Below are 26,823 nucleotides of genomic sequence, written 5' to 3'. Positions count from 1 at the left end.
TAAGATTGAAGTCGGCAGTTTAACTTAGAATACATTGAAATAGGATGTGTTTAATATCTCATTTTTTATTATTTTTAATTCAGAACGGAGCAGAGGACGTCAAAAGACACCGATGGTTTAAGCATCTGGACTGGAATGTCGTGATACGAAAGCAGCTCAAGGTGAGCTGTTGTTTGGGTAATGTTTTTCTTACAAATCTTCAATAATTACACCTGCCTAATTGAATTCCACAGCCTCCGATCGTTCCGACGTATGTGTTTAGTTCGAAGGAGGACGACACTAGCAACTTCGACGACTATCCCGAGACGGACTGGAAGTCGGTGAGATCGCTGGACAAGATCGAGATGCAGCTGTTTGAAGATTTCTAAACTAGCCAGTGCCGTTCTGCGTGCCAGTGTCGGATCACGACCACCTCTCAGGAAAGGAATTGGGAAGGGGGCTCGCGGCAGGATGTTTTTCTACAATATAGTGAACGATCCTTAACAATGCTCATTTATACTTTGCAAGCCAGGGCAATTTAGGCCCATGCACACCCATGCGGGCACGTTGATAGTCATTGTAAATAGATATTTTTTTATAGTATGGTTAGAATCTTTTGTAATTGATTAGTTCCTTCCCCCCAACCCGCAAACCTGCTACTGTATTACGTAAAATTTAAACGACAAACCCCTATTTTGTATCGTCCCACTGTGCGTTTGTCTGCGAGTGTGTGCGTGTGTTTGAGCAAGTTGTTGTTATAAAGGAAACGAAAGGGGTTTAAACACACTCAGCAACAATTATGCTTTTAGGTCGGATCATAACAGACCGATTAGAGTTGTGCGTGCCGCTCCCTCCCTAATAGTCTGAATGTGTGAAAAATGTACTACGGAAAAGGGAGGAATAGCACATACATTGCGTTTGCCCTGTTTCGTGACGATTCGTGGTGTAATGCCATGTTTGTAAATGCTAAGTTTTAATCCAACATATTGTACTGTGATAGGAACCACACTGTTGTAGTGAAATGAGGAGGGAGTGTAGCGAAAGCGCTATAAAAAAAGTTTAAGGAAAAACCCGGCCCCAAAATTGACCGGTTTGGGTAAATTTAATAAAATTGTTGTTGGAATGTTATGTTACGGGAGTTGCGCAGGAGACCGACCTACAATACAATACTCGGTTGCGATAGGCTGCTAGACATATGGTAATGAGCGTGGGTTTGTGTGTGTGTGCGTGTGTGAGTGTCTATTGCCCCCGAAATAGCCAAATATAGTAAAATCCCCATGAAGTGTTTGTGCTCTGGTGTATAGTGAAGGCAACGGATGCATCCTGCTATTCCCAGTTTTCAACTTCGCTGTATTTTATCGTGCTTTCACTCTCTCTCTCTCTCTCTATTTCTGTATGTCTGTAATTTCAAACTACATTGATAGCTTATAACCATTTTGAAAAACAAAAAAGTTCACATACACTGTACTACACATCTGTAACACGATCGTACGACCTACCAAAACTGATGAAGCGTTGGCTTTCTGGAATAAAGTTATTTAATATGTTAAGTGTCTGTTTTCTTTTGGCCGAAATGCTCGTTTTATTTGTCTGTAGTTTTTATTTATGATTCTTCATCATCTAATCTAGCTCTCATCTGTGTATGAGGTAAGCTTTACAGACCATTGAAAGATTTTTATGAATCACGTTTAGTTTCTTTATTTCTGTTTCTTCGTTTTTTTGATTCAGAAAAATAGGAAAGCTTACCACAAGACCCATTCGTATTAGTAGTGGGAGCTCGGAATCCATTCCGATTCCAGAGCCGATTCCTTTGATGGAATCGATTTTGATTCTAGAGCCTATTCTGGAGCTGATTCGGATGTCGACTTCGAATCCGGAATCAATTCCGGAATCGGTCTCGGAATCAGAATCGGCTTTGGAATCGGAATTGTACTGACGATCGCAAATTGTTAGCGGAATTAGCTCCTGAATGAGAATCAGTTCTTGAATTGAGATAAGAATTAGCAGAAGCGAAATTAATCAGGGAATCTACCGGATCCTTTACAAGTAAATATGGATTCTTTGCGGCTATCAATACGTAGCATTATTACACTCAAACGTCTATTCAATTGGAGATGCCGCAACTGACTCCGATTCCAAAACTGATTCCGATTCCGGAGCAGATTCTGGAACCAATTCCCATTCCGGAAACTGATTCCGAACCTACTATCCGGAATCGATCCCAGAAAACTTCGGATTCTGCCGGATTCTGACGTAAACTTCATTTTTCTAATCACAAATTCCTACGTTTCCCAAAACAAAACTTATGGCCATAAAATTGCTATTTGCGTCCACTATTTTAACGGCTGCTTAGCATTGGATTTAAAGGTTGACAGTTCATGGCACATCAAACCCGTCAAATGACAGGTGTGCATGTGACATTACTCTGGCGTCCATTTTGATTGTACGCTGCTGAAATAAAAAGTTTATTTTTGTACATTTTTTTCAATTTTGAGTTAGTTTTTTTATGTTTAATGTATTCGAAAAAAAATGATTCTACACAGTACCACAACAAAACTCTCAACATAAAATGTAATTCAGTTGCTAAACATAATTTTATGATTTTTCATCTCCACAAACCGCACTTGACAACATGTGCGCCCCTGATCACACCTGGACCTTCGTCACAATTGAGTATCTGTCAAACCGGTTGCGACATCCACCGCCGCTGTTTCTGTGCATAAAATGTCCTTCCACCCGCGAGGATAGTTCGGCCCGCGCGTTTCCACCCCCGGACACGAGAACGACGAAAACATCCCCATTTGTCAGAATGTTCCGTGCACAGTACGTTCGCAAAATTCGTCGGAAAGTTCATCCGCAGCGCCAGAACTAAACGGGGGGGGGGAAAGTGGGTGGTAAACCGCGCCAACTTGCAGCTGTTCCCGAGCCGTCTGGTTCATCACGCGATCCTCTTTCCTCGCTCACACACACACACGCCGGTGTCGGTCACCGGGCACACCGATCTGTTTTTCCACCGTGACGTGCGAACGCCTCTGGTGTGTGTGTGTGCCCTTCAGGAGGCTGTGTTTACCAAAGGTTCTCGCGGGTGCTGATAGTGTGCGGTGCACCGGGAAGGGTTACACAAGTTCAAGGCTGTGCGTAGGCTCCCAGGGAGCGAAGGGAGCGGACGACCCCGACACGATCCGGTACGGCCCGAGGGCAAGGATACGAAGATGAGCGATATACGCGACTGGCGGCCGTTCGTATACGGCGGGATGGCATCGATAATGGCTGAATTCGGTAAGTAGCGTATGGGACAAAGGGGCCAATGGCAGTGGCCAGCGATCGGCGCTGTTTGGTCGATCTTGATAAAAACGGAAAGGGTTGAGAGAGAGAGAGGAAAAAAACAGAAAAAGTAACATGTTTGCATTATATAATCAACCCGTGCGGAGTGTCCGTGCGTCACTGGAATGAATGGTAAACATTCCCGCCCTTCGTCACCCTTAGTAACCTCGCGTTTTACTAGACCACCCCCTTTCCCAGGTGCTGATAGTGTTTTTTCATACATTTTAATTTTCTTCTATTCGGGTTTCTTGTTTTTTGCAGGAACGTTTCCCATCGACACCACCAAAACTCGTTTGCAAATTCAAGGCCAAAAGACTGATCGATCACACAGCGAGCTGCGGTACCGTGGTATGACCGATGCGTTCGTGAAAATTTCCCGCCAAGAAGGTGTGAAGGCCCTTTACTCTGGGTAAGGAGCGGATCTGGGGGGTTTATGTTACATACAGTCTTTTATTCCCGTTCTAGCTGGAGGTTTCAAAATGAGCGTAATAGAACTTGTTGTGTACGTAGACACTGAAATGTTCCTAAAACAAAGTAGCACTAGCACGTGCATGGTGCTACCATAGCAACCCAATGACGTAGTTGTGAAAATGGAAGGGTCAATACTGGGTCCTGCTTGAGACAAATAAATAACTCAATCAACTCACCAACCTGGAGAACGACTCGAGCATCGAATGCCATTCGTTGTTGGCCATTCTGAGATGTTGGCCCTTAGACCACGGATAGTATGAACCGGAAGATCAAAGCAACTGACCAAGCGGTGAAAAAGTACTAGGATGGACATTGCAGTCCCACTGCAGTGTTAGTTGAAGTGTATCAGTTCCGAGCAGTAGACTATCGTACAGGTCGTAACTCAGCAGGTGAACGCTTTCTATACCAATCCGTTGGTGCAACGAGTTCGAGTTCATCCTGAGATATCAGAAGGTACCATGAAAAAGTGGCGGGATCAGAAGGTATCATTAAAAAAGTGGACCGAAGTAGGCTTTGTCCGACTCGTGGGTGCAACAAGTACGAGTCCCGAACGGGTCTCATTTAACCTACTCTAGCCCGACATGATCCGATTTCTCACGCTTTCTATCCGGGACGCTCCGGGTGGATGCGTCTAATTGGCAGACAAACGAAGTTCAATTTAAAAGCTTCTAGTGCGTTGATAAAACAAAAATATCTTAACGACCATTTCCTTTTCCTCGCCCTCTCCACTAGCATATGGCCGGCAGTGCTGCGGCAGGCCACGTACGGTACGATCAAGTTCGGCACGTACTACACGCTCAAGAAGGTGGCCACCGATCGCGGGCTGCTCCACGACAAGGCCGGCAACGAGAGCCTTTGGTGTAATGCGGCCTGCGCCACGTTGGCCGGCGCAATTTCGAGCGCCATCGCCAACCCGACCGACGTGCTGAAGGTGCGCATGCAGGTGCACGGCCGGGGCACTAGCGATGTGGGGCTGGTACAATGCTTCCGCGAAATCTACGTCCACGAGGGCATCCGGGGGCTGTGGCGGGGCGTTGGCCCGACCGCCCAACGGGCAGCAGTCATAGCGGCCGTCGAGCTGCCGGTGTACGATTTCTGCAAGCTGCACCTGATGGAAACGTTCGGCGATCAGGTGGCGAATCATTTCATGTGAGTTGTTTGTTCTGGCGATTCAATGGTTGTGAAATGAATGCATTTTAATGCGCGCTTTCTTCTGCTTCCTCATTGCAGCTCTAGTTTTATCGCGAGCTTAGGAAGTGCGATTGCTTCAACACCAATCGATGTGATACGGGTAAGTTTGTGTTCACGGCTTGAATCATCTCAATTCTAATGACTTTTTTGTTGCAGACTCGTCTCATGAACCAACGGCGTGTGCACCAGCTACAGCCTAGCATTACACCGGCGGCAACCACCACGACGACCACCACCCCCCGTCTGTATTACACCGGCAGCGTCGACTGTGCCGTGCAAACGGTGCGCAACGAAGGCTTCCGAGCGCTGTACAAAGGTTTCATCCCGACCTGGGTGCGGATGGGCCCGTGGAACATCATTTTCTTCATCACGTACGAGCAGCTGAAGCAGTTCTACTGAGCACACGTACAGCAGGGAAAAGCAAACGATTCCCCCAAATGAAGTGTGAAGGCTCGCTAAGAAGAAATGTTGCTTTCGTTTTTCTCTTCTTTTTGCTTTTCACCCCCGCCGGAACCAAAGTATATATAGAAAACTACAATACTGCGTTAAACGATCTTAAAGCTCTTTGTACATTTGCTTCAGCACTCAAAGGACAATGGATCAAGCACGATGCATTTAGGGTAGGGATATGTTTCTGTGTAATGTTATTGTTGGAAGAAAACGAGAAGATGGATTGGACTGTTTTCTTTCCCTTCTCCAGGCGTCTCTCGCGTTGCTTTCATTACCCCGAATGAAACAACACCTGAAACGAATTGAAATTTTAGAGTAAAAAGAACGTGTCAAACACAATAGGGACGTCAGGTGGCACCCAGATTGGAATATCACTACTCTAACCTAGCACATTGTTTGCGCAATCGAATACAAAAGAATCTTCCCAAGAAGAAGGAAACGGAATACAACAGCCGTATGTAAAGAGAGAGAGAGAGAGAGTGAGAGAGGCAGAGAGATATGAGCATTTATCCTAACCGAGATAAAAACAATACGTTGTTATCACTGTGTTGACGCGTAACAGTTCGTTTGCATTTGTTGTAGCAAGATAGGGAAAGAGAGGAAGAGTGACAGTTTTGACCTTTCGGTTTGTGGTGCGAGCCACGGCGTTATGATGGATGATTGTTCTTGAAATAAAAAAAAGAAAGGATTTAACCCATTAAATGGTTGAAATTAGTGGTGGGCAGAAAATGAGTCTGCAGCCAGATTTGGATTGATCCGAATCCGGCAACTCCGCTGAGTTAGTGGGGAATAATGCTCAGCCTTACAGGGTTTTCAGGAATAGCTGTTGGACACTTTTGACTCTTTCTTACGTGAAATGAACTTAATGCAATGGGAATTTGACTCTATAGCATCGTTGCTGGGTAAATCCAATAGGAATTTCCAAGGAGCTTGTGCAAAAACGGGTGAATGGAGTCCAATTTCCATCATATTAGGTTCATTTCCTATAAGAATGAGTCAGTGGAAGTGTCCCACAACGGATTCAATATGAGCCATTTGGATTCGCTCGGTAATCCGGATTCAATCGGTGCCAATTGAATCTGTATTCGTTCGGAGCAGCCAGATTCGAAGCGAATGTTTATTTCGGAGTCGAATACGGATTAAGAATTCAAATTTCAAATTTCCCCAACATGAATAAGCAAACAAACACACACACACATGTTACACATAAGATAATTACATTGTTGGCAAATATTTATTTTCAATTTAATGTTTTCGGTTTGTTTGTTGTTTGTTCAGTATAGGTATTATTTTCTTAAATTATTAAACATCTTTTCTCAAACCGCGTCCGTCCGTCTACCGGGTGGGCAGTACGCGAAGGAAAGGTAAAACCGGCTGGGCTCGTGAAAATAGTATGGTATGGTGTCACAAGTGGTACAAGTGTATGGTGTTGTGGTAATGTATTTTGGGAGGGAAAGTAGTTTCCTCCGAAATTTAAGAACCGACCACCAAAGACCAATTTTCCTTCCTTTCCTACACGCACGCACACACCCAAAACACATTCATTTCCCTTTTTCTTCTACACATTTAAGCACAGTTATATCTTACTCGCTAAATATCTGGCAGGGGGTGGGGTGGGAAAGCGAGACAGCCAAAGCGCCACTGCTGCACATCGGCTTTCCTCCCACCCCTCAAACCCCGTTTCACCCCTGCCCAAGCTGTTCGCTTCTACACTCACATTCGTTGAGCCTCGCAAGAATGAATAAGAGTAGGTAGGTAAATCTTTGATTGACTTAAACGAGATTGAAATTTGGTTTTATTATATATTAGGCAGCCGAACCCGGCCGGGTAGGGGCTAACGAAACACAAAGTAGATAAACTATTCTTCTAGCAGAGCGTAAAAAACGGCAAAGACAAATGTCAACAAAAAAAACAAAAACGCGCGCACGTGTTGAGAGGCCAGAGCCGTTCCGTTGGGCGGCGGCTGCTTTTAACTAAACCTAGTGCTGATAGCTATTCAATTGTTTCGCTACAATTCCCCTTTTCGTACCCGTGTGTGCAGTTATCGTGCTGTTGGCTTGTGTTTGGGTTGCCCTTTGTTTTTTTTTCACTGCTCAGTTGTTGTTTTCTGCAGCGTTCCAATACATTCTCCTCCTGCCATCAGAGCTTCTGTGCGCACAACTTTCGAAACCACCTTCGATTTCGAGCAAATTATTTAAATTCATCCGGAATAAATAAAGCAATTTCAAACAAATCCACCCCCAACACATAAAACGGGCCGTAACTTAAACGCTATTGTAAAGAGAGAGGGGGGGGGGGCTTTTCCTTTGATGTTCAATAATGCCTTTGTGTATATGTTTGTCGTGTACGTGTTTCATCCGCATCGAGTCTCCTCTCTCTAATCGTACAGATGGGGGTAATGTTCAAACTATCTAATAAATATCCGCGGGAAGGATTGTTGTGTTTGTATGCCGTTTGTTGACACTGCTCTCACGCGCCCAACACACGTTTTGATAGTCGCTCCTTCACATACTGTTGCGTTTTCTCTCGAAACAAAAACTAAACAAACAAACACGTCACACGCGGCAGCACTAGGACCGGGCGCAACAATTTGTCAGCCCAAACTATCAATGATGATTATACGCACCGTCGCCGAAAGTTAAACTGTGCTTACTGAAACTGTGTGTGTGTGTGTGTGTGTGCTGCCATTTCAGCCCACACACTACTCCTTCAATCCGCCCCCCATACGAAACCATCCGCTGAATAGTGCACGAGCTCCAGATTACTGATAGTGTGTGTGGGACGAAGAGGGCGCTGATGATGATGACGGGCCCTTCAGTGGTCGAGATTTCCGGCCGGACGCGTTGTACGGATGGGGATGCACGCTGCAAGAGAGAAAAAGCACGGTGAAGGAGGTTAGAAGCGATAGAGAAAACAAATAAAGGATGTTGCAAAATATTAAATTAAATTAATTTTAATGTGATACGAGATAAGCAGCATTTCCCCCCACTACGGTGTTGTTTGGTGGGGCTCCGGGGGCTGCTGCTCTACCGCGAGCTGTTTAGCTGTTTCTATGCAGGTTAGCAGGATACACAGCAGCATATTAGTAGGCGCCACTACACACACACACACACACACAACTAATACTGTCATAGCATTTACACATACAAATACACAACAAATACACTACAATAAGGGAAGTGCATTGATCAGCGCATTATGAGAGAGATGTGTAGGATAAGATGTTAGAGTAAGGGCCAAACCAGAATGATTTACATACAGAAGCGTTGTGTTTTGAATTTTAAAATACCCGATGATAGGGAACGGTCAATTAGAAAGCTAGTTGGTGGTGGTGGTGAGATTTTGCGAGAAAAGGGTGGGTTTAATTGGGTTGGGAGCCCCTGCCTGCTGTGCCCAGTACCTTGTAGTAATGTGATGGTGGTGGTGTTGGTTCGTGCCACTGACTGGCGAACTGGCCATGCTCAGTGGGGACGAGGCCGGCGATCGGATCGCTCGCCGGGCTGTGATTTGGCCACCGTTGTTCACGGCAGCGGACTGTTGTCGATGATGGTTGCGTCCTCCGGCTGCTTTTGTCGGTGCTTGCTGCGATCGGGACGATTGTTGCTGCTGCTGCTGCTGTTGATCGTGGCTGCCGCTGTGCTGGTTGTTGCTGCTGCATGCGCTGCAGATCGCCGTATCGCTCGGGTTGCCGCACGATTCGCACCCATTGTCCGGCACCTCGGTAATCGACAGAATGCGCTGCGACGGACTGCGGAATTGGAGGTGAAGAAATCATCGCGTGGGCACACACATTATAGCGGGCATGGGTTGTTTGTTTTTTCCCCTCTTAAAGTTTAAACTGCATAAACTACCGAAACTACACTACAGAAACGGGGCAGTGGTTTTCACGGCGATAAACAGTCCGTATGTATAAGAAAGGTAAGTTTTAGAGGGCATATCCAATCTCACGAAAATCTTTTTTTGTTGTAAATTTTACAAAAAAAAAATCCATAAATGTTTAAAATCTTCAAGAAATAATTGCTTTACAATCTGCGGGAAATTACGTAGACAGGTGTCATAATACGTCTAACTACCCCTCCCCTACGGTACACGGATCAACACACGTCAGAAAATTCTCGAACGTGATGGCATATCGAGAAGTTTCGAGAAATAATCGATTTTCAAATGTGGCCCGATTTTTTTTATTGTTTACACGTCTCTATTTTCACTTCAACTGCGCTTTCGAGATGATAAGCTTCAAGGTCAGATGCAATACTGTTTCTTTAACAAATCACGCGCAATAATTAATGTCTTTGTAAAATGATGCAATAAAACAAAGAGAACCAAGTGTCCCATTTGCATTCCAAATCGTGTAAATGTCATTGGGGAACATGAGAGTTGAGTTTGAAATTATCTAGCTCTAAAAATCTAATAAACGCAATAGCAGTAAAAAAACTATTCATTCTCTAAACACTTCATACGTCAAACAACAATGATCTACGATAGAGAGGCGTATGAGAGAGCATTATTCGTTATTTTCTGCACTGCAATCAAATGATGAGCTGATAATGAAGGTATTAAATTTTGTACACCGCGCTTCAAACTTGCCAAATGGGCAAATGTATGTGGGGTGAGAGGTTTCGTGGAAAGCAGATATAATACAAGCGTGCACAGATTGATTGCAACGCATTAGAGACAGAGAGAGAGAGAGAGAGAGAGAGAGAGGGCATGCTTTCCTCATACGGATTATTTGGTATGCACTGTACACATTTTTTCATAGCGAGCATATTCTGGGGCGATCTTCTGTAATGCATGTAAATTCGCCCCCCCCCAAACAGGTGCTTCCCGCATTCTCCCACGCCCCATACTTACGCCGGTTGGGTCGATGGTAGTGCCAGCTGCTCCGAACGACGTCCGCCCCCGTGACCGCCCAGCACGGTGCGCGCCTTGGCCTGGAACTCGCGATCGAAGTCTTCCGCCTCCTCGTCGTCCAGGTTGATAAAGTCCTGCCGTTCCTCCTGCACCCCGGTGGAGATGTTCTGCTCCCGCTCGATGATGTGGGCCCGCTCGCCGATGTGATGCCCGATGGCCATTTTTTTCGTGCCGGTGCGGCTATCCTGTACGGTTTTGCGCGTCTCCTTGATGCCGCCCGGGCCGGTGCGCGTGCTCGACGTGGCCTGGTACACCTGCGGACCGTTCGGGCCGGACGTCATCGAGATGACGCTGCTGCTGCAGTACGACGGACCGTCGGCCGGGCCGCCCACACTCAGCAGTCGGTTCATGGTCGGCGGCATGAACGGCATCATCGCGTTGTGGCGCATCCCGAACGCAGGCCCGGCGGCGATGCTTTCCAACCCGCCGCCAACCCCACCCATCATACCGAACGGGTCGGAAAACAGCGAATTCAGCATGTTGCTCATGTGGCGCATCGAACGCATATGATGGCTGTTGTGTGCGCCCAAAGGAAGGGGGAGAAAAGAAAGCTTGTTAATGTTTTGTCGCAAACGCAAACGGCAGCACGAGATTGCATCGGGAGAAAAATGCTGCGAGCCTAAGCTCTCTTTTGCCATTTCATGGCCGAATCGGGGACAGCCAACAAAGGGTTTGTGGGACACGGATGCTTACCCAAAAATAGGATCTTCCTCTATATCGTTCATCATCCCGAAAAGCGACATTTTGTTCCGTTCGGTTGTTTAACACGCGACACTGGTATTGGGCTAGCAAGCTGTTCAATATATTTTCTCAGCAAACGAAGGAATACACGCGCTTTTTCACTTGCTTTTTCGTCGACGTCTCACGAGATGTATTTACTTCAGTGTTTTCAGGGAAGCCATATTGAATTTCGCTACACTAACACAGATGCACGGCTGTTCGCGAAGATTCGTCCAAACATTCACCAACACCACTACGGATAACGGTAGTTGTCAAACTTCGGCTGCTTGAGATCGGTTCCCAAGTAGCAAAAAGCGATGTAACGCTTCAATTGTTTTTCGACTTGATGAAATAAAAAGGAGTTGTAAAAACATGCATTTGTGGAAAATTTACTGTGTGCTGTGAGCATCATTATTTACAACTTTTCAAACAAATTACAGCAGTTTTTGTTCCGTACACTACAACACGTTTTATTTTATTTGCGGATTAAATGTTTTGGTTTAGAATTACGATACGCTACCGCTACGAAAATACATCACATGCAAAGACTAGATTATTCAGCCACAAACAAACCACTAAGATATTGCTAAGATCATCTTAATTGCCTCAAATTTTCAAACAACTTCAAAGATCTAACTTTTGATCAAACATCTTTAGCAGCTCCGCATTTGCGTCAATTGCTCCACTATCGGCCACTATAAAGTCTTCCTTTTCGAGCTTTATTTTCTTCATCAGCTTATCCAGATTGCTTTCCTTCGAGTGGTTGGAAGAGTGGTTGACATCATCCGGCGATGTTTCCTGTCCGGAATTGGGTTCTTTTCCATTAAGCTGGGCCGTCGATGGGCTCCTGTCATGCTCTTTATTGGTACCTTCTGCAATGACTATCTCATTCAGCCCACCGTGTACGGATGTCGTCTGAGGCATTGTTTGTGCGGTAGCAGTCGCATTGTTCGCAGCATCATCCGTTGGGTCGTGCTGTATGTTCAATTGCTGTACGAGCGTATCGATCTCGTGCCCGGCCGTTATCATATCAGAGCTGGAGCTGCTTGCAGTACCCATGGAATCGCTTTGCGCTTTCAGTGCCGCTAGGTTCGCCGTTTTGGAGTAAATGTTCTCGCCGATGTTGTTGATGTAGTAGTTGTAGAAAATGTTGTTCTTCGGTTCGGGCTCAAAATCGCCGGTGGATTTTTGCAATCCCATGCGTATGAGAATGGATATTTTTGTGTTGTAAGGCTTGAGCCATTTGTACACCTTTCGATGGACGATGGTTTGCTCGTCCTCGCACAGCGGTTCCCACAGTTCGAGCAGCGATTTCTTCACATTGTCGATAAGTATCTGCTTGCGCATCTCCGGTATCAAGCGCCCTATTCCGTCGAGATGGCGGAACGTAAGATCGAGCAACATTTGGGCGTTTTTGTTGGTAATAAACATTTGCCATTTGAATATCATGACCATCAGATCCCACAGCTTGTCCATCGAGCTGATGTCGAGCCGCATCAGCGAACAGCATGCAATGTCGGTAAGCAGTACTCGACACTGCTGCACGGTCAGCATGCTTTGTTGGTAGGCCGTGGCGATGTAGTGCAGAAACTTGGGATCGAGTAGCACTTCGGTGATCTCACGTAGTACTGAAAAAAAAGACACATTTCATTTTATTTTAAGAGTCCCAAAAAAATCCTTTTGTCTTTGTAGACAAAACAAAGTTTCTAAACAAAAAACTAAAATTAGTGTTACATGCGTTACATTTCAATTTTTGCTGCACTGTTGCTTGGGAAAGCAAAAAGGTCGCATGGAAAAGTTTCACGCGTGAAATATTTCATCCTGGCTAAATTTCACACTGTTGACAACTGTGCCCTGACAGCTAACCTCTTTTCATTGTCCCGCAAAATCAAACACAAACAGCATTCTTGTTTACAGCAATAACAAATCCAGAATATCCAAGACTTTTGCGGTGCGGTACTGGTAAGTAATTCGCCCCCTGCTCGCTGAAATTGTTGCCCACAAACGGTGTTTCACTGTGTTTCCTTCCCAGATCCTTCACGATGTCCGGTCTGGAGTCGTATGTCAACAATACGGTATCGATAATTACTGCCGATGGACGCAACTTTGTCGGCACGCTCAAGGGATTCGACCAGACCGTCAACGTAATACTGGACGAATCGCACGAGCGCGTCTACTCGATGACGGCCGGCATCGAGCAGGTGGTGCTCGGGTTGCACATTATCCGCGGGGATAACATTGCCATCATCGGGCAGCTGGACGAGAGCGTCGACAGTAAGCTAGACTTTAGCACCATCCGCGGCATGCCGCTGGAACCGGTGGTGCACTAAGGCCGGATCGGGGCAGTGGGTGCGGATCGCTGCTGCTGCGCTCAGTCACTCGCAGCGAATGTGTGTACTCGAACCAAAACCAAACGCTCTTGGATTTGTTAAATTGTGTATAATGGAAAATGTGTAATGGAAGCACATGAATTTAAGACGATAAGGATTGTATGGGGTGAACTCTGGAAAAACTAGTTTTGCAGGAATACAAAACTAGGCAAACAAAATGTGCCCAAGCGGTGGTGACATTTTGTTTCGCTTGATGGTGTGAAATAAAATAAAACAAACAGTTTTAAAACAAATCAAACCAGCTTGTGCCGATGGCGCTTGGAATGATGCAGTAGGTTGCCAACCAAAGCACAGGACAAGCCTTCTCACACCTGCCAATCAAAATGGCAAAGGGTAAATGGGCCCCTCTTTGAGCAATACTGTCCCCATTCTTACCTTGTGCCGATTTGTCTAGCGGTATAGATTGGGCCTTCAGTCGCTGATCGATCACGTACAGCATTTCACATCCGAGATTGAGTATGATCAAAATGTTTGTCACGGTCATTCTGTACGGCTGGAGCAATGTGCGTTGGCAAACAAGAAAAGCGGCGCGGGCTCCTTGCGTCCGGGGGGAAACGACTTTACGACTTCAACTCTGCTCCGCTAACACTCAGAATGTTCGCCAGGTCAGTAAGGCACTGACACGAAAACTTTTTAGCAATACGCATCCATCGACCCGACGGGATTCCTGTTTTGGCAACACTCACAGAGGCGTTCAGCGAGACGGTTGCGGGTGCCGCAACGGTTGTTTGTTGACAACAAGGTGCAACCATGGCAACGGGTGTATATTTGAACACTCGTGTACACTCTGTGGAACCAGATACCGGATGTGACACAGTTCAACAAGCGCCCAAATAATGTGTATCCCTTCTGTTGCTTGTGATAAATGTTTGCATTCGATAACATTCCCTACTGGTGAGGTGCATACACGGGGAGAGCCTTTGCTTATCAATTTGTTTCATATCACAGTTCATTAATTCATTATATTTAATTTATATCTTACTATACTTAATGAAACATTTCAATTTTGGTAAGCTAATTGTAGTTTTTATATGATTTTAAATTAAATTTCCTTGTTATGATCATCGCAACCGGCATTTTGAATTCTGACAGCACCGGATGACGTTTTGCTTTGCTCCTACCCAAAACAACAACACACAGTTCCACGAACGATACGGCACGGTTCGTTCCACTTCTATAAATGGTAAAAACTCATTTCTTGTTTCGCATTGATTGTGCTCATTACATTACAGCTCTCCAAACTTTTCCCACTCACGCACGCGTGTTTCGACACTATTCTGTTCAGGTAAATAAGAAACATCCGCTACATCACCCCGGACTGTTGTGTCACAAAATCGATCTTCCCCGTCTGTTCCCAGACAATCGTTCCCGGTTTCCGGCATCCGGCATGAGTGATTCGCTCGAGGAAAAGTTCGGCGCCTGGGAGCTGTTCGAGCAGCTGTGGGAGAAAGAGGCAGAGCTTGATTATGAATCCATACTCAGGGACGCTCCCTACCACGATCGGCTCAAGCTTTCGCGCGACACTAAAAACAGTGCGAAGGCGCAAAGTTTGCGCACCAAGGGCAATCAACTGCTGAAAGTGAAACGATACGTAGCAGCACTTAAATGCTACAACGAAAGTATCGCCTTCTCCGAGAAAGGTTCGGAGGAAAGGGCCATAGCGTACGCGAACCGGTCGTTCATTTGCTACGAGCTGCATCGGTACGAAGAATGCTTGCGGAACGTACGGCTGGCGCGGGAATCCAACTATCCGGAGCACCTGGCGTCAAAGTTGGCCAAACGGGAGGAGGACGCGAAGAAAGCTTTACAGGATGCGGCCAACAAGGGTAGCGAAAAGTCAACTAATGGAGCAAGCAGCGACACCAGTGATGATAGCAAACTATGTGATAGCGAGCTTAAGCTAAGTTACGACGCGTACGAAACAGTGCCGCAAGTGGCGCAATGTTTGGAGCTGAGCGAAAGCGAACAGTTTGGCCGGTATGTAGCCACCAACCGAAACTTGGAGGCCGGCGATGTCGTAATAATAGAGCAGCCGTTTAGCCGTCTGCTGCGGGACATTTATCGGCACGTGCGGTGTGATTTTTGTCACCGGGAGAGCATTTTTACGCTGCTTCCGTGCGAGAACTGTACCGTGGCCATGTACTGCTCTGGCAGCTGCGCGAGCCAAGCCGCCCGACAGTACCACCGGTACGAGTGCCCAATAATACGCGATATGTGGCGCATTTTCACCAAGCTGCCCGTAATGTCCCTACGCACCGTCACCACCGCGATCAGTGCGTTCGAGTACGATCTGCAGGCGATGTGGGAGCATCTGCAGGTGTTAGAGAAGGCGAAGGTAAACGCGTTCACCATGGACTGGACGAGCGCAAGCGCGAAAGACATTTACGACACGGTGCACGTGCTGGAAACGAACGAACGTACCCGCGATCGCAAGGATCGTATGGTGCGGGTGTTTTACACTACCATCATTTACCGACTGCTAGAGGAACGCTGCCCCGAGCTAGGCGAGCTGTGCGCGATGAACGATAACGTACGGGAGCTGCTGAATGAGCTGATACTGCGCCATCTACAGACGGGGCCGGTTAATATGCATTCGCTGCACTACATGGAGTATCAGCCGGAACAGCGGGTGTACGAGATGGAGAACCACGTTTCCGCTTGCTTTCCGATACTGAGCATGCTGAACCATTCTTGCGCTCCCAACGTGACACGCATCACGCTGCGCGACGGCCGGTGCGCAGTGTTAGTTACGCGTCCCATTGCCAAAGGTGGACAGCTTTACGACAACTATGGGTAAGCCTGGATGGATGAGAAGGTAGCCATCGCCTCGAGGTAGAGATATTTTAATTTGATTCCCTCTTCTGCACTTTTTTTTTTGCAGTATGCATCACTGCCTGATGTCTCGCAAGGAACGAAAGACGGAACTGTTGAAGCAGTACCGGTTCATTTGTGAATGTGAGGCGTGCGTGAACAATTATCCGCTGTATTTCGAGCTTCCTGCTATCGATTCGTCCCGGTACGGTATGATAGATACACAGTCGCTCCACGCCGAGCTGGTACTGCATCAGAATCATAAGGCGGCCGAATTGTTGCCGAAGCTGCGGCGCTACCTGAACGATATAGGAGATCAGTATCCGCGGAGCGAAACCTGCTCGTGTCAGGAACTGTTTTTGCGCGCATTTCAAATCCTTTACATGCCGACGTCGGAAAGTGCTGAGTACTATAAATACTGCAACCCCTAGAGGGGGGAAAATTGAACAAGTGATTCTCATGTACTGCCCGTTTAGGGGAATTTAAGAAAATTTCGCAATCATTTAATGATAGTTTTACGACGGATCTCCAATGAAACGAGAGAATCAAAATTGTTGAACTATATTTCAATTCTAAAATTGTTACACTCATATAGCTAGATTCTTATAGTATTTGAAGAATATTGCGATAGAATAAGCGATAGTATGCCTTATATTAGAACACTAAACGAACCTTTTTTTGTGATGAACTGAACTCTAAAAGAAATTAAATTAAATCTTTAAATAGTTTATAATTTTGTTTACTTGTTAGTCGAAAAGCATTTGTTTAATTTGAAAATAAATGAAACAATCAGAGAAAAGCACCCCGGTTTTTCAAATTGTCAAAAATAAAGAAATCTAAAAAAAAATAGAAAATGTCGATAACGTGAATCTGCTAAAATTAATTTATAGGTAATGACATTTATTTTCATAATTGCCAAACAGTTTCAATCAACAGTTGGAACGGAAAGTTGAAATCACTTTTTTTCTGCAGAGTCTAAAGTGATATGAGATCGATGAGACGGCTATGTTGACTTACGATCGTGCACTCTCCCCTGATCGTCTGAGCCTTTGCGATGAGAGTTGCTGAGACAAAGTACGGAGAAGAAGCTAAACACAAAATGGATCGAATTTTGGCAGCACTAATGCTGTAGCCAAGACCTATTTCATTTATTTCCGAGATTATTATTATATAAAACCTCAATTTCAATAGCTTGCATACATTCATCCCTGGTATCGCTCTCTACTTCCGTCAGAAGATGATTTATAAGTTCCATGAGTGCTTGTCGCAGAAGAGCGGTGAGTCACACTGTGTGGTTCTCGTTTATTGCCCTTTACTTTTGTTATATTCTTTGCGCGTTTCGCTCAACGTTCATTCCCTTTTTCGTTGGCAGCAGTGCAAGAGAATGATCATGCCGACTCTCTCAGGTTGCTGTGCAGGTCGGTTGATTCTCTCTCGCAGCGACAACTGGAATCATAAAAAAAAACATGCGTACTCTTTCTAATGAACACGCATACCTGACTGGTAGGGGCAATAAAAGACTTGATGGAACAAAAGATTTCTATGAAGAGAATGTACTGGGCGTCTCCATCGCAGTGTTGTTTCGTTGGACGCAACTGCACAAAATAGATGGCGGACACTCAATGTACATCTCACGTAACAACTGCCTTTTCGATAGATCCTCATTCAACAACCACTGACTGGACATTGCTTGTACCACTACTGGAGTTGATTTACAGTCCCCCTTAGGCCACGATAGACCAGATCGATGACTGGATCAGGGGAAGCGAGACCTGTCAGAGATCGGGCGTCTACATAGATGAGAGGCTTCAGCCAGGGACCGAGCTTCCTGTCATATTTTTGTTCGTTACTTTTACTAATTACCAATCATAATAAATATTTCACCCATTTGAAATCCAATTAAATTGGACAATGCGTGTCCATTATGCACAAAATGCGAAACGTAAAGTAAAGGTTAAAGCGAAATAAATGGAAACGAACGGGAGCAAAGGAAAATTAAAAGGCAGAGTGACGGAAGTGTAATTAAATCGCACAAAACGATGACTCCATACTTATTCCCTGCTGTTGCATTTGTGCTCTTCCTTACCGTGTGCATTTCTTATCGGTGTAACTACCTACGTGGTCATGGTAGCTTATTCATGTTTTCGAGAATGATTTAGTACCACACAACTCGATAGCTAGTCTATACGAGGTTTGAGGCTCGTGCGCACCAGGTATGGGATTAATAGATGAGAAATCTAGCGCACAATCAACTTACTACAGTCTCAGTCATTCAGTCTCATTCCCTTCGTGTGGCTGTTCCGCTCTTAGAATCATTTCGCGTTGAAGAAAAAGACGCGTTCAATACCTTTTTGATCTGAATGAGGCTTCATAGCTATCTGTCGAATGGTAAAACTAATTTGTTATACATAGAGATATAACATAGATATATGTTATACATAGAGAATGATGCAAGAATACATCGTTTAGCTTGTTTTCTGCATCTTCAAAGAGAGTCATGATATATGGTTAGATTATCTATATAGTTATAATTATGTACAATCAGATAATGAGTACGCTATAACAACTCCACGGAAAGCTGGAAACATCTCACGCCCAACAGTCTGTGGCAGCAGAACATGACCTTGAACGTTGGTCTTCGGGAGCTTGTGTTCGGAGTCTTCGGCATGTTTCAGTCGTTGTCATAAATCATATCACCAGACCGCACAGAGACAAACTGACGCACCGACAGTGAACTTAGCACGGGATGAATCTGTGCATTGCACTTATGACGAGCAAAAGCGAACCATGTCACTCATGGAAATAATTGAAAATCGTATCGGCTATTCGTTTGATGTACCTTCATATCAGTTGATTTACCTTCACGTGAGCCTCGGAATGATTTGGAGTTGGAGAGAGCATTTTTTTGCTTTGAATTGTTATTACCTTTTCTGCGATCGTGTACTGCGTTCACCGAACTTTAAGAGCGCTTGAATACCTTTAATCTCCGCAATGCTTTTCTATTGATCTCTGTACTTCCAGCCACACATACAGTGGTAGGTATTCACTGAAACGGAAGAGAGAAAGGCAAAAGCGAAGCAGTGACGGAGGAGTCATAAAAGTGTCCAGAGCGTCGGGTTCACGCTTATTCCCTGATGCTTCTTTATACCTCTCCCTGGTCATGCGCATAACTTTTTCGCGCTGTGGTGGGTTTCCTTTAGTTCTTTAGCATATCTATGATCTTGTTCGTGTTGTAGGCTCTACATGCATAGCCTATACTCCCAAATCCCAGTTGCAAATTCCGCAATCGTTTAGTCATTCCATTACATTCTAGTCTGATTGTATCTGCAATACAAAATTGAAAGCAATGAGCTTAGCAATATGAGGAACGATAAAAAATGTGATTATGATTTAAAACAAAAAAATATAATAGGACTCATTATCCGTGTTATTGTACCATTCGAGCAAAACCGAGTCCCGATGAGTCTGGATAAACGGCATCCCAATGTATTAGCGTTTTTTGTTCCTTCCCCTCCTTGTTTCATGGGGCACCCGAGCAGTCCTCGTCGAACGATGTGACGATTGCGTCAGAATAGATATACCCATGGGGTATATTGCCAGCGTCGGTGTAGTAGACGAAAATCGTCGCTAATCGGCACCATCAATGAATTTCTCTGGAAGATCTGGTTGGCCCAAACAATAAGAGACATTATCATGGGGCGAGAAAAGAGCAAAAAAGCAGAGCCAAATGTCCAACGGCCCACAAATAATAAAGTCCAACGTTGCATACATTCAAGAGCCACCTGGGAGGTGTCTGATACTTTTATTGTTCTTGCGCCCTTCCTTTTCGCCGTCTCTTCCGAAGCCAAATGGAGCTCGCTGTGTTGAGGACGGTAGCTCAAAGCGCAACGAAACACATCTTTCACACATGATCACTCTGGCCATTTGCTCCATTGCGCTAGCCTGGTCTTTGTCATATCGCGGTGAAGAACGAGTCGTGTTCAATAGCTTTTTAATCTGGATGAGGCTTCACTGCTGAATATCGGAATGCTAATTTAATGTAGAGCATGTTGCATGTTTTATCTGGACTGTTACAATTACCAATGATTGTGTTATCTGCACTCTTACCCATCGTTAAGCCCACTTCCTGGTGATCGTAACTCATTTATCGCAAGATCGTCCTCTTGGTTCAGTGATATTTTGATACTTCTATTCTTTAAATAAATTTCTTTCTTTGCTGAATTGCCGATAAGCTTTCAGTTACTCATTACAGCTTCCAGATATTCCAAGGTAAAGAAAAGATTGGCATACTGGGTACGCTTTAACTACTCGATGGAAAGCTGGAAACCTCTTCCGTCCAACAGCCTGAGGCCATTGCCTTGACCGTTGCTCGTCTGAAGCTTGCGTTTGACGCGTTGTCATAAATCATATCACCAGACCGCACAGAGACACGACAATGCGCCGCCCGTGAACCCACCGCGGGAACGAATCTGCGCAATGCACTTATGACGAACAAAACGAACCGATTGACTCATATTGGACTCATAAAATCCGTTTGTCCGTTTGATTTGCTCCCTTCTGCATGGAGGCGAGTTCACGCGCCCGGTTGCAGATTTTATGGCCTTTTCGTCTTCCTTCGCATCCATTCTCCGCTGTTTTGCTAGTCGGTCCGTTTGTCGGGAGAAGAAAAATTAATAAGAAATTCAGTTTAATTTAATGCCAAACAGTGAGAAACGGTATCCTTACTTTTACAAAGCAAAAGCTGAGCATGTATGTGATGATCTTCATAATTTGATCTAGAATTTCTGCATGTGTGATACCATAGATCTGTGTTCTCCTCGTTCACCATTCAAAGCTTTTGTGTTTTGTTTCTATTTTCTCTTTCTTTTGTTTTCTGCCAATTTTTGAATGAAGCTGCAAAGCAATAAACAGAGACGTAAACATAATTATGACGAAGTCGCTTCAGTTTCCTCGAGCGCTTCACCGTAATCTCTGAAGGTCCGTTGCATGATCACTTGTTTGTCCGACACCTAGACATGATGGAGCCATCGGAAACCGGTTTGGATACGAAGCAGATGAAGTGATCAGCTCTAATCGCTATGTTTAGTCGTATGGTTTAGGGGAATTTATTACACCCACGGGTCAGCTTCAGTTCCAATAGAGCCGAGATCCTACCTTGGCGCTATTAGTGAATGGAGCCGCGGCAGTCATCACTACAGTTATCATATGCGCGGAAAGCAAAACCGGTTACGATGACATTGGCAAAGAATAAGAATAACGAACGGGAAGAGAAACACACGGGAAGAGAAGCAAGAAAGTCGGGAAATAGTGAAGCATCCGTAGAATACCCGTGTTTGGGGTGTATTTCTGCAAGTGAGACCTTTCTTCTTATTTTTCTTATCGATTTGATGTGCTTGTGCATTCGTCGTGAATGTCTCAATGCCGATGTATGGTCGCGAATGACACATGCTCACCCCATAAATAGTGATCTTAGGGATCGTGAAAATTTGCTATGCTACCAGGCTACCAACTTTAGTTTTTTTTATCTTCTATTGCACATTTAATGAATTCAATGTATTTTAAAGAACGTCAAAACGGTGGAAGAATTTGCATTTACTGAGAGTGTATGGACTGCAACCCGAACACGATATAGAAATGCTAAAGTTTTGAAAGAGACCCACCACGGGTCTCTAATCGTCGTGCGCACGGCAAGGGGCAGCACACATGCAGTAGCAGGGTGATCCGTGGTGCCGTCGTTATGTGCAGTTTTATGACCCTTTCGTCACTGACTATCTTTTTCTTTGGTTCGCTTCAATATCGATTACCAACGTAAGTGTGGATGAAATGTGCTGAGATGAGTGTTTGTAGCCCGCGATATATTGGAACACCTTTACCCTCAATGTTCGAATTAGATATTGCGGTCCCCGAAAGGCTGTTCATGTTAATAAGTGGCTCGCCTAACAAATAAGTTTGATCTGATCTGCTAAAATTTATTTGGATTAATCTTTTTATTTTGTTATTCAGTACAGCAGAATGATCCAGCACAATGAGAAGAACAAACATCTTTGTACATATGGGAATAAAGCATATCTGCATTATAACAGTGATAGTGAGCGATAGTCCCACGGAAATGTTACATCAATAATTGCAATAAACTTGAACTAGGCTCTCTGCATACCCCTAATCTGCAGCATCAGTATCACGCACTCGATTGGCCAGTACACACGATCGCCAGTACATCGGCGCCATACACGATCGCAAAAAAGGTGATCTAAAAATCAAGGAAAAATTGCATTGCTCACTTCAACTGCAAATGACTCATCGCGAGACTCTCACCAAAATCAAAGTTCATCGAAAGAGCGAGAGCTGTGAAGACGGCACTTCGAGCTTGCGAGTGGAGTGGCAATGGATTTTTCGCAAGTGCACGACGGGAACAGTGTCTTCCATCCTTTACAAGGAGTCATCCGGCTGCCAAAGGAGTTCATTGTGAGAGGCTGTAACGAGTATCTAAATGAGAGATGCAAAACCCTCTCTCTCTCTCTCTCGCTCTATCTTTTTCTCTGGGTTTACTGGCAACAATTAGTGTTGGGAAACTGAGCGCAGCACCGCTACTCAACCCTGTCGCCACGTGACAAGGGCTTGACGTACGCGTTCGGCTAAGCTCGGCGCTGCTCGGCTAAGTTCGGGAATAAAGGGCCCGGGATCGACCTCTTCATCTTTTATGCGTGTCTCGTGAACGCGTCTATTTTATTAATATTTAATTTGTTAAAATAAATAAGTACTAAGTATTAACATTGCAAACCATAAGAATTAGCTTCAGAGGTCGTTACGCTTTCCAGAGACAGAAATATCTTTTGAGACAGTTTTGAGACAGAGACAGTTTTTTTTGCATTTAAGAAACAGTTGCTTATAAAGATAAACTACTCTCAAACTACGTCGTTGTGTACTTTAATTTCAACAAAAATCCGAATCCAAAAGTCGAAATATGAAAATCCCAATGGATGGTGTATTCCAGACTCCAGACTCGATCGGTACTGGTGGGCCGTCAAACGTTACTTCCGATTGCTAACAGAGAAAAAAAGCGAGAAAGCATAACCGACTCCGACCCGTTGGTGCAGCGAGTTCGGGTCGAGTCGAGTCAAGGTAGGTTCAATACCCGACCCGAACTCGCTGCACCAACGGGTCGGAGTCGCTTATGCTTTCTTGCACCTACTCATCAGTCGGGTCGACCCGAACTCGCTGCACCCTCGGGTCGGAGTTGCTTATGATTTCTCGCACCCACTGATCTTTCGGGTCGACCCGAACTCGTTGCACCCTTGAACGGTGCCTGAACATATTTCTACATCCACGGCATTTCCACCTTCAATTCCACAAAACTCCGTTTACTCTCGTTCGTGACAAAGTCTGCGTCTAAAAGTGAGAGAGAACATCAATGTTTAATGCGAGAGATTTAAGCGGCCGGCACACATCAACGTACCAGGAACTCGCTGAACCCCGCTTTGCATATGAGTTTTTTGCAAGGGAGGCTAAGTGGAATGCGCGAGATCCTCTCTTGGCGAATTGCATCGCTCTCGTGCGGTTGCGGATCCCAACACAAGTACACTGGCCAAGGGCTGCGAAAAGGATTTGTACAAAGGAGGAACGTACAAACTTCATTCATTGTCGAGCCGCGCTGTGGTACGCACGTGTGTCTACCAATTTCCTTCAAATTGAAGTTCCACCGCGCTTTTAGACTCCAAGATAGCCAAACCGTGCTTTCACTTGTTTGTTTGTGGCTGTTTGTGACTGTTATAGCTTATATTATGGAAACCGAAGCTGAAGCAGTGCCTGTGCTAGTCGCATCACGAAGCTGCCGCAACGATCGAAAGCTAGTTGAGTTCATAATTCAACAGCGCATGGTGTTGCTGGACACTCAGTGGCTACTTAGCACTGGCTGGTTCAAGAAGGACAACGACCTTGCGCTGCGGATGTACGAACGAATTCCGACCACTTTCAACAGTCACTCTTTGCTCAAACTAAACCAGGTTATAGCCTACAGTGAGCCTCGCTCAGAACGGCTCAAACATGCGTACCTTCAGCGAGCTGTGCACGCATACGCCAACCGTGAAGACTTCTACTGCATGTACAACTTGTGGCATTTGGAGGAAGTGGACGAGGTCGGTGGCCTGTTGAACCCTCTGTACCAAGAGTTGTACCAGGAATTGAGCCGTGCCGCGCGTGATCGACGGTCAGGAATCATCAATCCTTCGCCGCAACATGACGTTCATTACCAGCACTGCTTCGCGAATGTATTGTGCAAAGAACTACCCGAGTGTGGCCGTTTTCTAACGCCACAGAGAAGATGCAATCGGGGCAGCACCGTTATGTGTGAGCGGCCTTACGTTAGGCTGCTGGTGGCCGACCGGTACTTCCGATGTCACTACTGCCTAGCACACGTGCCACTAGTGCTCATTCCCTGTCCCACCTGCTCGTCCACCCTGTACTGCTCTAACACGTGCCGGAACCGCGCCTATGACGAATACCACGCGTTGGAGTGTGCCATACTAGCTTGTCTTCGTATTCAGTTTACCACTTTGGAGCATCTCGCCGTACGGCTGACGTGTCGTGTCATCAACATGTTTGCCGGCCAACTTGATCAACTCGAACCGTACGTACGCTCGTTGCTAGCGAGTTTCACACCAAGCTCGCACAGCACACTGTACGGAAGAGATGCACCAGAAAGTCCCTGTAAGCAGTACGCTAGGATATATCATCTAGCCACGAATCGTCGACAAATCACCAGAGCGGCGCTTACGGAAAATGGACTCCGCGCGGTCTCGTTGGCGAAGCTGCTTGTTGAACAGAACAAGCTGCCGGCCGGACTGCTGCCCATCATTGCTGAGCTCACTGTGCGACACATGCACATTGCCGCTGCCAATGTGCTGCCGTTGCACCGTTCCAATGCAAATCCGGCAGTTGAATCACAGAACAAAACGTCGACTCGGTACGCGCTGGTGCTGCTGACCACGGGAAGCAGGCTAAACCATGCGTGTAGTTCTAATTTAGCGTACCAGTTGACGCAGAATGGAACGGTAAGCTTCTTAGCGAAGCACCACCTCTGCCCTGGGATGCAGCTTACGATTGATTACAGGTAAGTTGAGGGAAGCGGTGCTCGAATTGGCTCGACTAGTATACCTCGAATAGTTTACCTCATACTGTTTTTTTTTTCTACAGATCGATCGAAGGTGACAACAGGTCCCAATTTAAATGCCAATGTGCGAAATGCGTATGATCAAAGACTGGATTGCGGCTTGTTTCTTTCCTATGTTCCTTATCCTATGTTCCTTTTTATTTTTTATCATCATAATTGCCCGCGGGGCTAGATAGTATCCTGTGCCAAATCGCCAGCAAATCACCAGACGGCGTCGGCGTTCAATTGTATATTTGAGCATGCCTTGGGTCTCATAAAGCGCGTTTGTCATGAACAGATTCTACATGTTTTAACTAAAATAAATAAATCACAAAGATCAAAAACAAAGATGTAATTTATTATTCATATCAATAAAGTTTTCCATCTCTTGTACCATAATTATGCCGTTTTAGAGTATCACAATTTCATTATATCACACGTACTACATAAACTATGGCTGATCTTTGTTTGGTGAAATATTCATTGGTTTCCAGTTAAAATGAATCAATAAGACAAATAAATAGATGAAAAAGGGAGACCTGCTGCACCACTGGATGCTCCATGAACCAATAGTCGATTAGATGACACCAAACGTGATAAAGCGACGAACCTCCGATAAAGTCTAAACCAGTAGAGATACGAGTTTTTTTTTAATTTTTCAAAGCTATTAGTGTGCTATGTTAGTGTTTATTAATTGCTGAGTAAAACATATCACTAAACATAGCGATTTGAGCTGACCACTTCATCTGCTTCGCATCCAAACCGGTTTCCGATGGCTCCAGCATGTCTAGATGTCGGACAAACAAGCGATCATGCAACGAACCGTCAGAGATATCGGTGATGCGCTCGAGGAGGTTTCTCTCGTCGCCACTCGCTTTGTCATAATTATGTTTACGTCTCAGTTTATTGCTTTGCAGCTTCATTCAAAAATTGGCAGAAAACAAAAGAAAGAGAAAATAGAAACAAAACACAAAAGCTTTGAATGGTGAACGAGGAGAACACAGATCAATGGTATCACACATGCAGAAGTTCTAGATCAAATTATGAAGATCATCACATACATGCTCAGCTTTTGCTTTGTAAAAGTAAGGATACCGTTTCTCACTGTTTGGAATTAAATTAAACTGAAGTTCTTATTAATTTTTCTTCTCCCGACAAACGGACCGACAAGCAAAACAGCGGAGAATGGAAAGGAAGATGAAAAGGCGATAAAATCTCCACACGGTCGCCCATGCAGAAGGGAGCAAATCGAACGGACAAACGGATTTTATGAGTCCAATATGAGTCAATCGGTTCGTTTTGTTCGTCATAAGTGCATTGCGCAGATTCGTTCCCGCGGTGGGTTCACGGGCGGCGCATTGTCGTGTCTCTGTGCGGTCTGGTGATATGATTTATGACAACGCGTCAAACGCAAGCTTCAGACGAGCA

General features: G+C 45.3%; 6 protein-coding genes and 1 long non-coding RNA gene across 7 annotated transcripts in view; 5 read left to right on the top strand and 2 right to left on the bottom strand.

The window, feature by feature from the left end:
• The window catches only part of LOC120902222 (cAMP-dependent protein kinase catalytic subunit PRKX), a 48,445-nt gene extending 46,916 nt beyond the window's left edge, over positions 1–1,529 (top strand). The window contains exons 7-8 of the mRNA XM_040310788.1: positions 84–161; positions 234–1,529. Of these exons, the coding sequence (XP_040166722.1) occupies positions 84–161; positions 234–368 (213 nt within the window). The 3' untranslated portion in view covers positions 369–1,529. The remainder of the gene's footprint in view (positions 1–83; positions 162–233) is intronic.
• A 1,129-nt stretch (positions 1,530–2,658) lies between these two features.
• Positions 2,659–6,117, top strand: LOC120900757 (mitochondrial uncoupling protein Bmcp). Its single transcript, XM_040308196.1, has 5 exons — positions 2,659–3,258; positions 3,565–3,712; positions 4,507–4,923; positions 5,005–5,065; positions 5,122–6,117. Exons 1-5 carry the CDS (start codon positions 3,192–3,194, stop codon positions 5,362–5,364), a joined length of 936 nt encoding a protein of 311 aa, XP_040164130.1. The 5' UTR covers positions 2,659–3,191; the 3' UTR covers positions 5,365–6,117.
• Positions 6,118–6,615: 498 nt separating this feature from the next.
• On the bottom strand, positions 6,616–11,276 carry LOC120900756 (myeloid leukemia factor). The gene is made up of 4 exons (XM_040308195.1): positions 11,020–11,276; positions 10,267–10,839; positions 8,816–9,163; positions 6,616–8,279 (listed from the first exon to the last, which is right to left on the bottom strand). The coding sequence occupies exons 1-4, from the start codon at positions 11,067–11,069 to the stop codon at positions 8,177–8,179; spliced, it is 1,074 nt and encodes a 357-aa protein (XP_040164129.1). The 5' UTR covers positions 11,070–11,276; the 3' UTR covers positions 6,616–8,176.
• On the top strand, positions 9,163–10,840 carry LOC120900758. Its single transcript, XR_005739234.1, has 2 exons — positions 9,163–9,333; positions 10,233–10,840. It is a non-coding gene; the product is annotated as an uncharacterized LOC120900758 (long non-coding RNA).
• A 225-nt stretch (positions 11,277–11,501) lies between the features above and the next one.
• On the bottom strand, positions 11,502–14,357 carry LOC120903097. The gene is made up of 2 exons (XM_040312317.1): positions 13,812–14,357; positions 11,502–12,674 (listed from the first exon to the last, which is right to left on the bottom strand). Exons 1-2 carry the CDS (start codon positions 13,918–13,920, stop codon positions 11,671–11,673), a joined length of 1,113 nt encoding a protein of 370 aa, XP_040168251.1. The 5' UTR covers positions 13,921–14,357; the 3' UTR covers positions 11,502–11,670.
• LOC120903098 (U6 snRNA-associated Sm-like protein LSm8) lies at positions 12,895–13,674 on the top strand. Its single transcript, XM_040312318.1, has 2 exons — positions 12,895–13,008; positions 13,079–13,674. The coding sequence occupies exon 2, from the start codon at positions 13,089–13,091 to the stop codon at positions 13,374–13,376; it is 288 nt and encodes a 95-aa protein (XP_040168252.1). The 5' UTR covers positions 12,895–13,008; positions 13,079–13,088; the 3' UTR covers positions 13,377–13,674.
• A 188-nt stretch (positions 14,358–14,545) lies between the features above and the next one.
• Positions 14,546–17,049, top strand: LOC120903096 (SET and MYND domain-containing protein 4). The gene is made up of 4 exons (XM_040312316.1): positions 14,546–14,597; positions 14,669–14,721; positions 14,795–16,229; positions 16,318–17,049. Exons 3-4 carry the CDS (start codon positions 14,824–14,826, stop codon positions 16,676–16,678), a joined length of 1,767 nt encoding a protein of 588 aa, XP_040168250.1. The 5' UTR covers positions 14,546–14,597; positions 14,669–14,721; positions 14,795–14,823; the 3' UTR covers positions 16,679–17,049.
• Positions 17,050–26,823: the final 9,774 nt, after the last annotated feature.

Source organism: Anopheles arabiensis, chromosome 3, assembly GCF_016920715.1.
Source record: "Anopheles arabiensis isolate DONGOLA chromosome 3, AaraD3, whole genome shotgun sequence".
In the NCBI taxonomy this organism is placed as follows: Eukaryota; Metazoa; Arthropoda; class Insecta; order Diptera; family Culicidae; genus Anopheles; species Anopheles arabiensis.
This window is presented reverse-complemented; position numbering and strand designations above follow the sequence as displayed.